The sequence below is a fragment of the Ranitomeya imitator genome, chromosome 2 (assembly GCF_032444005.1).
Source record: "Ranitomeya imitator isolate aRanImi1 chromosome 2, aRanImi1.pri, whole genome shotgun sequence".
Classification (NCBI taxonomy): Eukaryota; Metazoa; Chordata; class Amphibia; order Anura; family Dendrobatidae; genus Ranitomeya; species Ranitomeya imitator.
Window position 1 is genome coordinate 29,487,926 of NC_091283.1, and position 15,450 is coordinate 29,503,375.

Here is a 15,450-nt window from a genome sequence, read left to right on the forward strand (position 1 = left end):
AGTTGCAACTATTTGGAACTCACTTTAATGCAAAAACTGGTGGCCATAAATGTAATAAATGTGGTCCATAGTGTTACCCTAGAATAGAATTATTTGCCATTTTTATTACCTACCAAACATTTTGATGTTACCTCTTTTTGATAGAAATTATATTTTATGTATTTTTAATTTATTTTTATTAGTTACTTTTATTTTAATTGCCTGAACCTCACTCTTAGAAAAAAAAGTGCCTATAAAACAAGCACTTTTTCAATTCCCTGTTTATTAAAATTTGCAACAGTTTTTGAGATATTAACACTTTTCTTTTCGGCTCGTTACCTAGGAGACCGACCACCACTGCTGTCCAGTTTGTAAGCACTGTGCTGAAACTGGACAGGATTTGGAGGTAACAGCGCGCTCCACCGATCCTGGACAGCTTCAGTGCAGCACTGACATGTTACACAGAAAAGAGCTTGTAAACACTGAACGTTTGGCAGCGGTGGTCGGTCTCCTAGGCAACAAGCTGTAGACAAACATGTTAATATGTCAAGAACGACTGCAAATTTTAATATACAGTAAATTGCAAAAGTGCAATACCCAATAATGTCCTTTCATGAAAATGGGAATAATCCGTTCCTTTAAGTAGTTAATTATTTCAATAATTACACAGTATGATGAGGAGCTTTCACTTTAGATGTGGGTGGCTGCAATATCCCCTCCGACATGCACGCATGGGGGTCTCACCATTCTCCGGTAATACTCGTTGTCATATTCGGATACCGGTTTCCCGTCCAGGAGGATTTGTCCTTGTTGTGGTTGATAAAACTTCAGCAGCAGCTGCACCACGGTGGATTTACCAGCATCACAAGCGCCAACCAAAGCCGTCACCTGCCCCTCACGTAGGTCAAAAGAGACATCCTAGAGGATTATAACAATATGTATCAGTCCATACAGGTGTATCAGTGTTAGAGAAACCACCGTCTGAGTCTGAACATCATCCGGTCACTTCCGTACCTGTAGAGCCGGGGTGTCCTTCCGTTTCGGGTAGGAGAATGTGACATTCTTGAACTGGACGTGTCCTTTAAGATGAGCCAGCTTGAGGTTTCCTGGTGGTGGCAGCTGCGGAGTCCGGTCCATGTACTCAAACACTTTTTCGGATGATCCTACGGCTTTTTTTACATTTGGGTACAAGCTCTGCAGCACCTGGATGAAGAGGCGGAGGGGATTATTAAAGGAGAGGTCAGAGTGGCAGGGCAGCAATGTCACTTACAGATGCGGCATTCACCATCTTGATGGGCGGCCGCTATATTATATCTGAGTGTTCAGCCATGGTGTGCACAATGGGGTCTGCACATGTCCTCCATGAGTCCTGCTCTAATGAATAGGACAGGTGGATGATGCCATCTGATGGTGGACACGTCCCAGGATACCTGTAGATGTGACGGCATCGCTGCCGCTCACCCCCTGATGCCATCTATCAGGCTGACACATTGTGCCACATGGTGCCCACATCTCAAGCTCCCCTTCTCCTGGGTCGTGACTGCCAACTGCACCCCCTATACCATACACAATAAATGCAGCAGCGATCTGACCTCTAGGGATGAGACCCCCTATATAGCAGCACATAGAGCTGCACGCCATGCCCAATACAGAGGTCACCTTGTGTACATGCAGCCGCTCACCCCCACAGCCTCCGTGAACTGCAGCTCGTACAGGACAAACGACACCAGCTCCCCTCCGCTGACCTCGCCGTACGTCACTAACCGGCCACCAAAGTACAGGATGGCCACCTTCAGCACGAGCCCGGACATCTGTGGGGAAAAACACTGAACGTTAGTGTCCCAATCTGTGCCACCCCCATAATTCACTGCTGGGGCGGTGCAGGATGTGTGGTTCTCTTTATTAAAGGATTCTTTCTAGGGCCCCTTTAAAGAGCTGATTAGAGAGGACACCTAGAGTCAGATTCTGAGAACGTGCCTCTAAAGTCACCTATTGAAATGAATGGACGCTCATGAATTCATTGTCTATGGGACTGCTACGAGTCACCGCTGCGGACAGTGACTGGCTGAGTCGGCATTTTCTGCTATTCCTGCCAGTCGAGATGGGGCTAGAAAGTATTCGGAGCAGAGCTATGGAGGGGAACGGTGGTAAGGCATTTTAAAACCAGTGTCAGTCCTTGTTACAACTCATGGCTCCTCGCGGGACGACCTCGGAGAACACCCAGTACTCACACTGTTGGCCACCGAGTTGAAACCGTAGGCCATGGCCTCCACCTTGTTGAGCGCGTAGATGTCCTGCAGCTTGGCCTCGTAGCGCTGACATTCTCCATCTTCGTTAGCGAAGCTCCGCACCGTCTTCATGTTGGAGAAGATCTCCAGCACCACCTGATTGGCTGCCGAAAGGGATTTCTGGACCTTAACAGCTGAACTCTGCAGAAAAGAAGGAACGTTATCTGGTTGGTCTCCTTGTGGACTCACACGTACGCTGCTTTTGTATGTTAGGGTGTATCCAGACATGGCTGCCGTGGTGCTGTCCTTGGTACTCACTGGCAAACGCAGCAGTTTTTTGTTTTTTGTACCCAAAGTTGCACCAAAGACCAACGTCTGCTCATCCCGCAAAAAACAAGTCCTCACACAGATCCATAGATGGAAAATGAAAACGTTTCGGGGGCTCAGACAACGGTGACATGATCCTGAATATGATTTATAAAGCTCTAAATATATTTTAGCCACTAAAATATATAAAAAATGTAATCAATCTGACCCGGCCGGCCATTTTACTCTGTCAGTTTAATTGCATAATATAAAGGAAACCACAAAACAATGGTGGAGTTGTGTTTTTTTTTTCTCACTATTTCACTGCACTTGGAATTTTTTCCTATTTTTCTGTAAATTATAAGGTAAAGTGAACGGTGTAATTCCAAAGTACAACTCGTCCTCCTAAAAACAACTTCTTGGAAGAAGAAGAAAAAAAATACAAAAACATGAAAAAAACAAAGCTGCCCGGTGGGTAAGGTGCAATTTTAAGGAGTTTTAAGATCTCCGCTTGCAGTCAGTACATTCTGAATTGAATGTAAGGAGCCATGAGTCTGGAGCTCAGGATTGGGGAGAGACTTGTTGCTGCGCAACTGGAACAAAGCCTCAGCAGTGTCACTATCATACGCTATCATCGGTCTCACCTGGGAAAAGGCTCCCGATAGTTTTGGGACGATTGTGATCACCAGGAGGCAGAGCATAGTGAAGAGCGTCAGCTTAGCGGACAAGCTGAACATGAAGATGACCAGGAATATCAACCTCATCAGGTACCACATCAGCAGGCTGAGGTCGTGGCTCAGCGCCTCGCTCATGGCTGTGATGTCACTCGTAAGGCGAGACGTGATGTCACCTGGAAAGGAAGCGCCATGTTTAGGAGACAGGACGCGATCAGCGAGGCCCCGTCAGACGTCGTCTGTGCGCACATCACCTGTGGACTCCGTGTCGAAGAACGTGATGTCCTGCGTCAGGATGGTGTGCAGCAGCCTCCCCTGGGTCTGGGTGTGCACCAGGCTCATGGTCACGTTGTACACACAGTCACAGAGGAACTCGGTCACAGCGCTGCACGCAACAAAATCACCATTACTGATAGGAAAACAAGATGTACTGTACAGACAGTGTGCGCTGAGCAGAAATGGGCCCTGTGCACGATATGTACCGACTACGGGGAGAAGGGGGGATGATGCTGCAGTATCTCTGTGTCTGTGAGAAGGGAGATGGGGAGAAGGGGGGATGATGCTGCAGTATCTCTGTGTCTGTGAGAAGGGAGATAGGGAGAAGGGGGGATGATGCTGCAGTATCTCTGTGTCTGTGAGAAGGGAGATGGGGAGAAGGGGGGATGATGCTGCAGTATCTCTGTGTCTGTGAGAAGGGAGATGGGGATAAGGGGGGATGATGCTGCAGTATCTCTGTGTCTGTGAGAAGGGAGATGGGGTGAAGGGGGGATGATGCTGCAGTATCTCTGTGTCTGTGAGAAGGAAGATGGGAAGAAGGGGGGATGATGCTGCAGTATCTCAGTGTCTGTGAGATGGGGAGAAGGGGGGATGATGCTGCAGTATCTCTGTGTCTGTGAGATGGGGAGAAGGGGGGATGATGCTGCAGTATCTCTGTGTCTGTGAGATGGGGAGAAGGGGGGATGATGCTGCAGTATCTCTGTGTCTGTGAGATGGGGAGAAGGGGGGATGATGCTGCACAACCAACATCGGCGTCCTCACCTGCAGAGTGTGATCAGACTTATCGCCATGATGGAGTTCCAGAATATGGAGGGATCTTTCTTCTCTTGGATCCAGTCTGTCATCTTTCCTGTGTACGATGGCAGAACCATTTCACCTGGTTACACGGGACACAAGGAGCCACACGTTATAATCATGGGCCGATCATCCACACTAGTATTTAATATAGCAGAGGAGCATACTGGACTGTGCTAGCTAAGGGGATTGTCCAGTATCGCTGTTAGAGGGGATCCTTGACATTATGAAGATGTTGGACCTAAGTGGTCATCTGGGTACAATGGCTATTGTGAACAGTAAGTGTTTCATTTCTCTGCAGTGCCCCTACAGGATAAATGAAGCATTACACAAATACAGTTCAAATGAATGGTTCATCTGTGTAACGCGGGTCCTCCAGATCAAGAGCTGCTCTATGTAACCACTCTGTGCTCCGAACGACGAGGGTCCTGAACAGAGGACCCCCTTATTTAGTCAGAATTCCCCAATAGGGTGTATGGAAATGGGATTTAGAGTGATGCTGTTAAGTCATTTTTACTTTACAATGAATACCATAAAAACCATTTTACCACACTGAATTTTTTCCCCGATTTTTTTACTACATTATGCGGTAAAATTAATGACTAAAACTACTGTACCGCACCGTACTAGTCCTGCAATAAACAAGCCCTCATATGGCCATGGGGACAGAAAGGTAAAAAAAAGTTTGGGCTCTTGGAACAAAAAACGTAAGCGCAAAAACAAAAATTGACAGCGTCCCTAAGAGACTGAGGGGCAGATACCAGAGAACAATACTCACTCCATGAAGACAGCACCAAAAACACGGACACCCACAGGAACCGCCACCCGTAGGGCCTCAGAAGGTCCAGTAATCTCCACACTGAGGCCGGTGACTCCGTCACATCATCCTCGTCTTCATCCTCCAGGAAGAGCTGGTGCCAGACGAGGGTGGACGTCACCGTCATGAGGTACGAGTAGAAGAACAGGTCTGCGTGGCCGGATCGATGCAGGAGGTTTGTGCTGGTCCGTGGTAGCAGGACAGCAGTGATGGTCGCACAACATGGCACCAGCAGGGTGAGGACGGCAGAGGACAGCAGTAATGGATTCTCCTGTAACCAGGGGGGCAGTTTTGATATTCGTCCCACGCCAAGTGTCAAGATAACCAGTCGTACCAGGCCCAGTACCCATGTCTGGAGGAGGTTTGGGGGCAAAAGAAGGGTCAGCAGGTGCAAAGTGGCATAGTCCACCCCGAGGAGGCAGCACAATGAGCAGACGGGATGCATCGCCTGATAACAGAGAGAAAATAGCACGAATAAGACTGTGATTATGTAATTATGGCGGACTATAGATAATGAAGGCGTCATGGAGGGACAGAGGAAGCCATCTCCTTCCGACTCACCGCCTAGATGCAGTGGTCAGCACTTAGTGCAGTAGCTAAGGGGTTAAACTCCCCAAACCAGTGACTGTGGTAAAATACAGCCCACAGACAAACAAATTAAATGACGCCTGTGGTACAAGGCGATTATCGAGGTGATCAAGTGAGCACAGGTTCAAGTACTAGTAAAAGATGTAAAAAAAATAGTTACACATTTTTTTTTAGAAACGGCAAAGAAAAATTAATTTTCATGTTCATGTCACATAATGTAAAAAATAGAGTTGAGTGAAAAGATTTGCAGGAACCCGGTCACATTGGTGGTCGTTGGCCACCAGATCCAAATCCTGTGGATCTTCTCCTACCTACCGGCATGGCGCATTTTCTGGTTTGTGAGCTCGGGGTCATGTCATGAAATCTCCTGGCCGACCAATCAGAGGAACTGTGGATATCGGCAGGTAGGAGGCAGCTGCTCTCGTAGCCAAGGACCACCAACATGACCGTTGGAACCACCAACGTGACTGCTGGGACCACCAACAAGACCAACGGGACCACCAACGTGACTGCTGGGACCACCAACAAGGCCAACGGGACCACCAACGTGACTGCTGGGACCACCAACAAGGCCAACAGGACCACCAACTTGACTGCTGGGACCATCAACGTGACCGATTGGGCCTATAACGTGACCGCTGGGACCAATGTGACCACCAACGCAATCGCTGAGACCATCAAGACCTCTGAGACCACCAATGTGACCGCTGGGACCACCAACACGATTGCTGGGACAACCAACGTGATCGTTGGAACCACCAAGATCTCTGGGACCACCAACGTGACTGCTAAGACCGGGGTCCTACAAAGCTTTTTTTGCTCAACTCTTATAAATGATGAAATGAATACATCTGACATTGCCACAACGGCTAATAATCTACTATATAATTGTCTAAGGGTCACTTCCGTCTTTCTGTCCTTCTGTCTTTCTGTCACGGATATTCATTGGTCGCGGCCTCTGTCTGTGAAGGAAATCCAAGTCGCTGATTGGTCGCGGCAAAACAGTCACGACCAATCAGCAACGGGCACAGTCCGGAAGAAAATGGCCGCTCCTTCCTCCCCGCAGTCAGTGCCCGGTGCCCGCATACTCCCCTCCAGCCACCGCTAACACAGGGTTAATGCCGGGGGAAACGGACCGCGTTATGCCGCGGGTAACGCACTCCGTTACCGCTACTATTAACCCTGTGTGTCCCCAACTTTTTACTATTGATGCTGCCTATGCGGCATCAATAGTAAAAAATGTAATGTTAAAAATAATAATAAAAAAACCCAAAAAACCTGCTATACTCACCCTCCGTAGTCCGCCGACCCAGCCGCCATCTTCCGTTCCCGGCGATGCATTGCGAAATTACCCAGAAGACTTAGCGGCCTCGCGAGACAGCTAAGTCATCTGGGTAATTTCGCAATGCATCCTGGGAACGGAAGATGGCGGCAGCCGCGCACTACAAGGATCGCAAGGTGAGTATGTTGGAACTACACGGGGCCCTCGGATCGGAAGGTAAGTATGTTTATTTTTTATTTTTTAACCTGTGACATACGTGACTGGGCAATATACTACGTGGCTGGGCAATATACTACGTGTCTGGGCAATATACTACGTGGCTGGGCAATATACTACGTGTCTGGGCAATATACTACGTGGCTGGGCAATATACTACGTGTCTGGGCAATATACTACGTGGCTGGGCAATATACTACGTGACTGGGTAATATACTACGTGGGCTGTGCAATATACTACGTGACTGGGCAATATACTACGTGGCTGGGCAATATACTACGTGGCTGGGCAATATACTACGTGGGCTGTGCAATATACTACGTGACTGGGCAATATACTACGTGGCTGGGCAATATACTACGTGGCTGGGCAATATACTATCTGGCTGGGCAATATACTATGTGGCTGGGCAATATACTACGCGACTGGGCAATATACTACGTGACTGGGCAATATACTACGCGACTGGGCAATATACTACGTGGCTGGGCAATATACTACGAGGCTGGGCAATATACTACGCGACTGGGCAATATACTACGTGACTGGGCAATATACTACGTGGCTGGGCAATATACTACGTGACTGGGCAATATACTACGTGACTGGGCAATATACTACGCGACTGGGCAATATACTACGTGCTGGGCAATATACTACGCGACTGGGCAATATACTACGTGACTGGGCAATATACTACGTGGCTGGGCAATATACTACGTGACTGGGCAATATACTACGTGACTGGGCAATATACTACGCGACTGGGCAATATACTACGTGGCTGGGCAATATACTACGTGGCTGGGCAATATACTACGCGACTGGGCAATATACTACGCGACTGGGCAATATACTACGTGGCTGGGCAATATACTATGTGGCTGGGCAATATACTACGCGACTGGGCAATATACTACGCGACTGGGCAATATACTACGTGGCTGGGCAATATACTACGCGGCTGGGCAATATACTACGCGACTGGGCAATATACTACGTGACTGGGCAATATACTATGTCACTGGGCAATATACTACGTGGCTGGGCAATATACTACGTGGCTGGGCAATATACTACGTGACTGGGCAATATACTACGCGACTGGGCAATATACTACGTGGCTGGGCAATATACTACGTGGCTGGGCAATATACTACGCGACTGGGCAATATACTACGCGACTGGGCAATATACTACGTGGCTGGGCAATATACTACGTGGCTGGGCAATATACTACGCGACTGGGCAATATACTACGTGACTGGGCAATATACTATGTCACTGGGCAATATACTACGTGGCTGGGCAATATACTACGTGACTGGGCAATATACTACGTGGCTGGGCAATATACTACGTGGCTGGGAAATATACTACGTGGCTGGGCAATATACTACATGGCTGGGCAATATACTACGTGGCTGGGCAATATACTACGTGGCTGGGAAATATACTACGTGGCTGGGCAATATACTACGTGGCTGGGCAATATACTACGTGTCTGGGCAATATACTACGTAGCTGGCCAATATACTACGTGTCTGGGCAACATACTACGTGGCTGGGCAATATACTACGTCACTGGGCAATATACTATGTGGCTGGGCAATATACTACGTGGCTGGGCAATATACTACGTGACTGGGCAATATACTACGTGACTGGGCAATATACTACGTGGCTGGGCAATATACTACGTGGCTGGGCAATATACTACGTGACTGGGCAATATACTACGTGACTGGGCAATATACTACGTGACTGGGCAATATACTACGTGGCTGGGCAATATAGTACGTGGCTCTGTGCTGGGCAATATACTACGTGACTGGGCAATATACTACGTGGCTGGGCAATATACTACGTGGCTGGGCAATATACTACGTGACTGGGCAATATACTACGTGGCTGGGCAATATACTACGTGGCTGGGCAATATACTACGTGACTGGGCAATATACTACGTGGCTGGGCAATATACTACGTGACTGGGCAATATACTACATGGCTGGGCAATATACTACGTGACTGGGCTATATACTACGTGGCTGGGCAATATACTACGTGACTGGGCAATATACTACGTGGCTGGGCAATATAGTACGTGGCTCTGTGCTGGGCAATATACTACGTGACTGGGCAATATACTACGTGACTGGGCAATATACTACGTGGCTGGGCAATATACTACGTGACTGGGCAATATACTACGTGACTGGGCAATATACTACGTGGCTGGGCAGTATACTACGTGGCTGGGCAATATACTACGTGACTGGGCAATATACTACGTGGCTGGGCAGTATACTACGTGGCTGGGCAATATACTACGTGGCTGGGCAATATACTACGTGGCTGGGCAATATACTACGTGGCTGGGCAATATACTACGTGACTGGGCAATATACTACGTGGCTGGGCAATATACTACGTGGCTCTGTGCTGGGCAATATACTACGTGATTGGGCAATATACTACGTGGCTCTGTGCTGGGCAATATACTACGTGGCTGGGCAATATACTACGTGACTGGGCAATATACTACGTGGCTGGGCAATATACTACGTGGCTCTGTGCTGGGCAATATACTACGTGATTGGGCAATATACTACGTGGCTGGGCAATATACTACGTGGCTGGGCAATATACTACGTGACTGGGCAATATACTACGTGGCTGGGCAATATACTACGTGGCTGGGCAATATACTACGTGGCTGGGCAATATACTACGTGACTGGGCAATATACTACGTGGCTGGGCAATATACTACGTGGCTGGGCAATATACTACATGGCTGGGCAATATACTACGTGACTGGGCAATAAACTACGTGGACATGCATATTCTAGAATACCCGATGCGTTACAATCGGGCCACCATCTAGTAAAGTATAATGGGGAACAACTCGCCCCCCCAAAAAAAATGGTATAAAGAGATAGGAAAGTCTGAAGGACCCAAAAATGGTGTAAAGAAAAACTGCAAATACATAAATAAAGTGCATAAATGCGGCCTCCCCCGTATCACTGTACCTCAGCCCGATGCGATCCTCTCTGCCTCTGATCCGATGGGATCTGCTGCTGCTGCTGTGCGGACGATCAGAAATCCCCGGGGCTTCCCGGAATCGCTGCAGTGACAGGAGATCGAAAGTGAAAGTTACCGGTAATATAATACAGTGTTACACAGGACGGCTCATAACTAGCCGAGGAGGACCGACACCCGACACCCGGGCACCGACACCCGAGCACCGACACCCGGCCGCTACATGTGAGCACCGACACCCGGGCACCGACACCCGCAGCGTCCCGGCTCAGTCACAGCCGCAGAAGACGCAGCGGACGCAGTGAGTACAGTGTGCACTACAACTCCCAGCAGGGTGTCATCCACTCATCACCTATCTATGTCCCGATCAGTCCCGATATGATGGATGGGAAATAATCACCAGAGTTCAGCTCCTTAACCCCTTAGTGCCGGAAGGGATTTTCCACCTGACGATCAAAACTTGCATAGAATTTATTTTTAGTTTATTTATCAATCTACTTTTTTTCCCCCCATTTCTGTTTGCAAAGAGAAATAGAAACAGAGGCGAATTAAAAGACATATATATATAATGCAAAAAAATAGGAAATTATTAAATATATAATGGGTCGGAATAATCCAAAAGGTAATAGAAAAAAGCAACTAAATAAAAAATAAAGCAAAAGCAGTGATACACTGGAACATTAGAAAATATACAACAATAAACATATCTATATTATTTAAACTTTTTGCATATACTGTATATAAAGAAATAATAATAAGTTTATTTATATAGCGCCAGCATATTCCACAGCACTATATTTATTCATAAAGATAGATATATCTGTATATATGTAAACATTTATGAAACAAATAGTAAGTAATATATAAATCTATTTATTTTTGTATATTTCTAATGTTATTTTGCTGTATAATAGTCACACCGCCCCAGGTCCGTCCTCCAGAGACGCGACCGCTCTCTTTAACCCCTTCCCTTGTGTCCTCCACGCACCGTCAGTCCTCCGCTTTATAATCTGCCATCCGGAGATCAGACGCCATGTTCAGCGTTCCCAGATTTCATTTTTTTGCGCTTCCATTTTTTCCTCCCCTCCTTCCTAGAGCCAGAACTTTTTTTTCTTATTTTCCCCAGACATGGCCATAGTAACGAAGATAAAGCGTCATTCTGCCATTGTTTAATGTGGTATACATATAACCGGGTCACATGATTCTCCAGTCCAGCGCAATTACTTCAAAACCAAAGTTCTACAGATTTTTATTTTTATTTAAATGGTTAAAAAAATGAAATAATTCGAATTTTTTCTTTCTTTTTTTTTCTTTTTTCTATTGTGTTCCCATTTTCTGAGACCTGGATCGTTTGTGCGAGGGCTCGTTATTGCGTGGCGAGCTCTTATTTTTATTGATACAGTTTGGGGGTAAATACACCGTTTTGATTGCTCATTATTGCAGAGATTTAGAGGCACAAAAAAACGAACAAACAGCAATTCTGCTATTTCAATTTTTTCTCTTTATGGCGTTTACCATTCGACATAATTAACTTTATATTTTGATAGATTGGACTTTTACAGACGCGGCGATAACGACTATGGTTATTTATTCTTTTATTTCTTTACCAGTAAGACGGTTGAAAGTGGTGATTTGAGTTATTATTTTTATTTTTTTATTGTTTTTTTTTTTTACTTTAATTTTTAGTCCCCTTAAGGGACTTAAACCTGCGATTGATCCCTTGTTCCATATACTACCATGGTACTGTATTGCAGAATCTAGCTTTATTAATGACCTTTTATGGAGTCCAGCTATAAACTTCACAGGTCCAAGATGGCAGCCATGGAGGACTTTAGTAGGTCCCTGGATTCTATGACAACCCTTTGGCCTCACGCAATCCCGGAGCCGACAAATGTGTTCTTTAAATGCTGCCGTCAGTGATTGACAGCGGCATTACATGGTTAAACAGCAGCGATCTGAGCTTGCAGTTGTTACAGGCAGATGTTGGCTGTGTATCACAGCTGCCACCTCCCGGGTATAGTGCGGGCCCAGCTCCTGAGCCTGCTTCATACACTGGCATTCAATGTGCGACTTGCTATTACATCACACTGGGAAGAGGTTTACCTCTGAGCAGGATTTAGCAGGTTGGAAATAGTGGTGGTGTCCCTACCGACCCCCATCGGACCCCCACAACATGATTGAGGTGGGCCAGTGGTATTTTCATGGCCACCAGGAGACCCCCATGTTTGACACCTCTGAAGCCCAGCCTGTAGTCTGAGAACACGATAAAAAATCTAAATCAAAATGGCAGAATTGCTCTTTTATGGTCATTTCCCATCCCAAAAATATGTAATAAAAAGATGAGAAAGTTGTATGGACTCCACAACGGTGATGAAAAAAAACTACAGCTCATGCAGCAAAAAAAACAAGTGCACAGAAAAATAAAAAAGTTACTTGAGAAGTGAGGAGGAAAAATGGAAAGTGAAGAGCGGCATGTTCACACTGATCCATGGTCCCACATGAAGCTTTGAGGATGACGCCATTTATTTTACTATACAACGTACTAAAATCAGGAATACATTTCTACTTGGGGCGAAATATTTTTGTTCCGTTTTTTTTTTGCGCTCATTTTGTGTTAAAAACGACCAAGTAGCCTCATTCTGCTGGTCGGAATGATTACTGCAATTCCAAATATTTTTTTTATGTTTTATGGTTTTAAATTTTTTTTTTAATTTAAAAATATCAACATTTTCTGATTTGATGGAGCGGAACGAGGCTTTTGTTGTTTTGTAGAACTAGTTCAATTTTTTTTTTTATGGAGTTGTTTTGTTTTTTGAAAGATCGGGTCGCGTAGAATACTAATATCACAGACGGCTGTAAAATTGCCAATCTCCTACTCATATCAGTGCCAATATGGTGGAAATAGGCCCATGGCTGCTATGGCAACACCATGAGCGCTGCATAATCGCAGGGGCCTAGCACCTAACACCTTTATATGACGCGGTCATGTTTTACTGCGACATTTCTGGGGTAAAACTGCGGCCATAGGAACTAGATGTGATCTCTGGTGCCGCCATGTATGGAGTGGGATCGGCCTCACAAATGATCTACAAGTCCTAGGAGGAGGCGATGTGACGTCCATATTCCCTAAACATGTTGCCTCCCTCTTAGAATTGTATTAGTCGTTAGTGACGGATTGATATCAACGCTTGTCAACAAAATGGCCGCTGATTCATCTTAAAATGGCTGCTCATGAATATTCATGAGAGGCTTCGCCTTTCTTACAGACAATAGCACCTGGTCATGTGACCTCACCTTCTTGGAGTCTGATTAGTCAGATCTCTCACGGCAGCTGTAACCTGGAGACGCGGCCCGAAGCTTCCTGCTTACACGCTTCAAAGTGAAAGTGACTGAAAAATGTGACAAAGAGGAACTAAAATCGAGTAATTCTTCACATAATGATCGTCCGCAAGAGGAAAGTGTCAGAAACTGAAACTAAATACATCCCGAAAAGTGCTGACAAAAACCCTTTAACTGACCCTTTAACCACCATATTTTCTTTTTACTTTTCAACAATTTTTAAAAAAAAAAAAATATATATATATATATATATATATATATATATTTTACATTTTTATCCATTATGGTGGGAGTTGACCACAGAAGCATTAACATTATAAACTGCCTTTCTCCAGGGATTTATTCCTGTTTTGTAGAACTTAAGCTGGGCCTAATGGTGTCACCCCCACATGCCAAACCTGTGACTTTTCTTAATGACAATGAATGATATGGTTGCCCATAATCATCACTGTGTCATAACATCACAGGTGCACTCCATCGGTCTAACCGCTTAGGTACAGCGGACCGTGTAGGTTGCAGCATCTGACAGGTTGAACGACCGCTGTGGATGTGGGGGGGGGCGCCTTTTGTGCTTATGCCACCTCTTTGCTATGCATATACAGCACAATACGCTAAATGTATAGGCATCAGGGGGTTAAATCCCCAATTGTAATGCAAATTTTCACTCACCCTGACCGACCTTTTTATGATCCCACTATTAGGACAGTTCTTTAAAAATCGTTATATGAGATAGTGGAGACTATAGAGTGCGGCATGGTGTCTGCGTGCTGCCGCACAGCCCATGCTGGGGCATAGTATGTACCGAGCTTTTGGCCCATAGCGGTTCCTAAAGGATGAAATCTCACCCAGACTTTAAATAGCCAAATCCTGTCACAACCATCTACACAATGGCATCCAATAAAGCAGCCATGTTTTTTCTGTTGTTTTTTTTTTTCGTACTGAATCCAACAGTAATATATCTATATGAAATCATACACTACAATGGGAACCCTATAAAGTGCACATGTGAGGCTGTAGGCTTAAAGTTCTTATTTTTTAACAATTTATTGTGATTTTTTTTTAAAGAGGAACCATCACAGGGTAAAATGTGTTTGTTTGTTTTTTCTTATTTTATTTCTGCTACTCTCCTGAGTAATCCATTTTTTTCCATATGTAAATCTGCCAGATCGTTTCAGTGATATAGGCCATTTTATTAAGTGGTCATTTTCATGGTCTTTACTAAGGGGTGTGGCTCACAGGTTAATTATGCAGAGCGGCCTAAAGACACGCCCCAGAGGAATCCGTGAACCACGCCTCCTTCTAAGGACTATAAAACTTGGCACTAAATAATGCGGCCCATATCTCGGGAACCGTATGGCAGATTTAAAAAAATCAAACAGAGGAAAACTCAAGGTAGAAGTGGGATTAAAATAAGAACAAAAACCGGCTACTTCTTGATGAAACTCTGATTTTTTAAACGCTCGTGTGAACCTGCCCTTTGGCCGATTATTGGGCTGTGTTGAGGGGCTTTATAGATGTCTCCTACACTCATCATTTTTAATTTCAGAGCTGTGTTCTCCCGTCAGCTTCTGACGCCGGCGTTAGCGTCCGTGCAGTTGCTTCTGCTTCCTTGAGATTTGATGCTGGATTTCAGCCAGATAACTTATCAGGATTTGCAGAGTCAATTTGTAAATGATGAGGACTGATGAGGGCGGTGTCTTCTGAGGACCATTGCCGGATGGAGCTTTAGGTTATATTTACACAATGAGGATTTTTCTGAAACTAGAATTCTGAGGTTGCTTCTGTATCGCATGAGAGGATGTTTACAAATGAGATTTGAGTATATAGGAAAGTCCTGTACATATCTGTGACTATTTATGCTGCGAATGAGCCCATAAAAGTGGGAAAATTGCTTTGAAGGAAATT

The 15,450-nt window shown here is 45.5% G+C and overlaps 2 protein-coding genes across 2 annotated transcripts in view; one reads left to right on the forward strand and one right to left on the reverse strand.

Moving 5' to 3' along the window:
- Nucleotides 1-10,331, reverse strand: part of LOC138661545 (antigen peptide transporter 1-like) — a 20,455-nt gene extending 10,124 nt beyond the window's left edge. The window contains exons 1-9 of the mRNA XM_069746343.1: nucleotides 10,197-10,331; nucleotides 5,037-5,523; nucleotides 4,226-4,340; nucleotides 3,442-3,572; nucleotides 3,158-3,363; nucleotides 2,211-2,408; nucleotides 1,662-1,790; nucleotides 994-1,182; nucleotides 724-897 (exon numbers count right to left, since the gene is read on the reverse strand). Coding sequence (XP_069602444.1) covers nucleotides 724-897; nucleotides 994-1,182; nucleotides 1,662-1,790; nucleotides 2,211-2,408; nucleotides 3,158-3,363; nucleotides 3,442-3,572; nucleotides 4,226-4,340; nucleotides 5,037-5,520 — 1,626 coding nt within the window. The 5' untranslated portion in view covers nucleotides 5,521-5,523; nucleotides 10,197-10,331. The remainder of the gene's footprint in view (nucleotides 1-723; nucleotides 898-993; nucleotides 1,183-1,661; nucleotides 1,791-2,210; nucleotides 2,409-3,157; nucleotides 3,364-3,441; nucleotides 3,573-4,225; nucleotides 4,341-5,036; nucleotides 5,524-10,196) is intronic.
- A 58-nt stretch (nucleotides 10,332-10,389) lies between these two features.
- LOC138661546 (antigen peptide transporter 2-like) overlaps nucleotides 10,390-15,450 on the forward strand; it is a 41,051-nt gene continuing 35,990 nt past the window's right edge. Inside the window, exon 1 of the mRNA XM_069746344.1 lies at nucleotides 10,390-10,507. The gene's annotated coding sequence lies outside the window, so the exon portion shown is untranslated. The remainder of the gene's footprint in view (nucleotides 10,508-15,450) is intronic.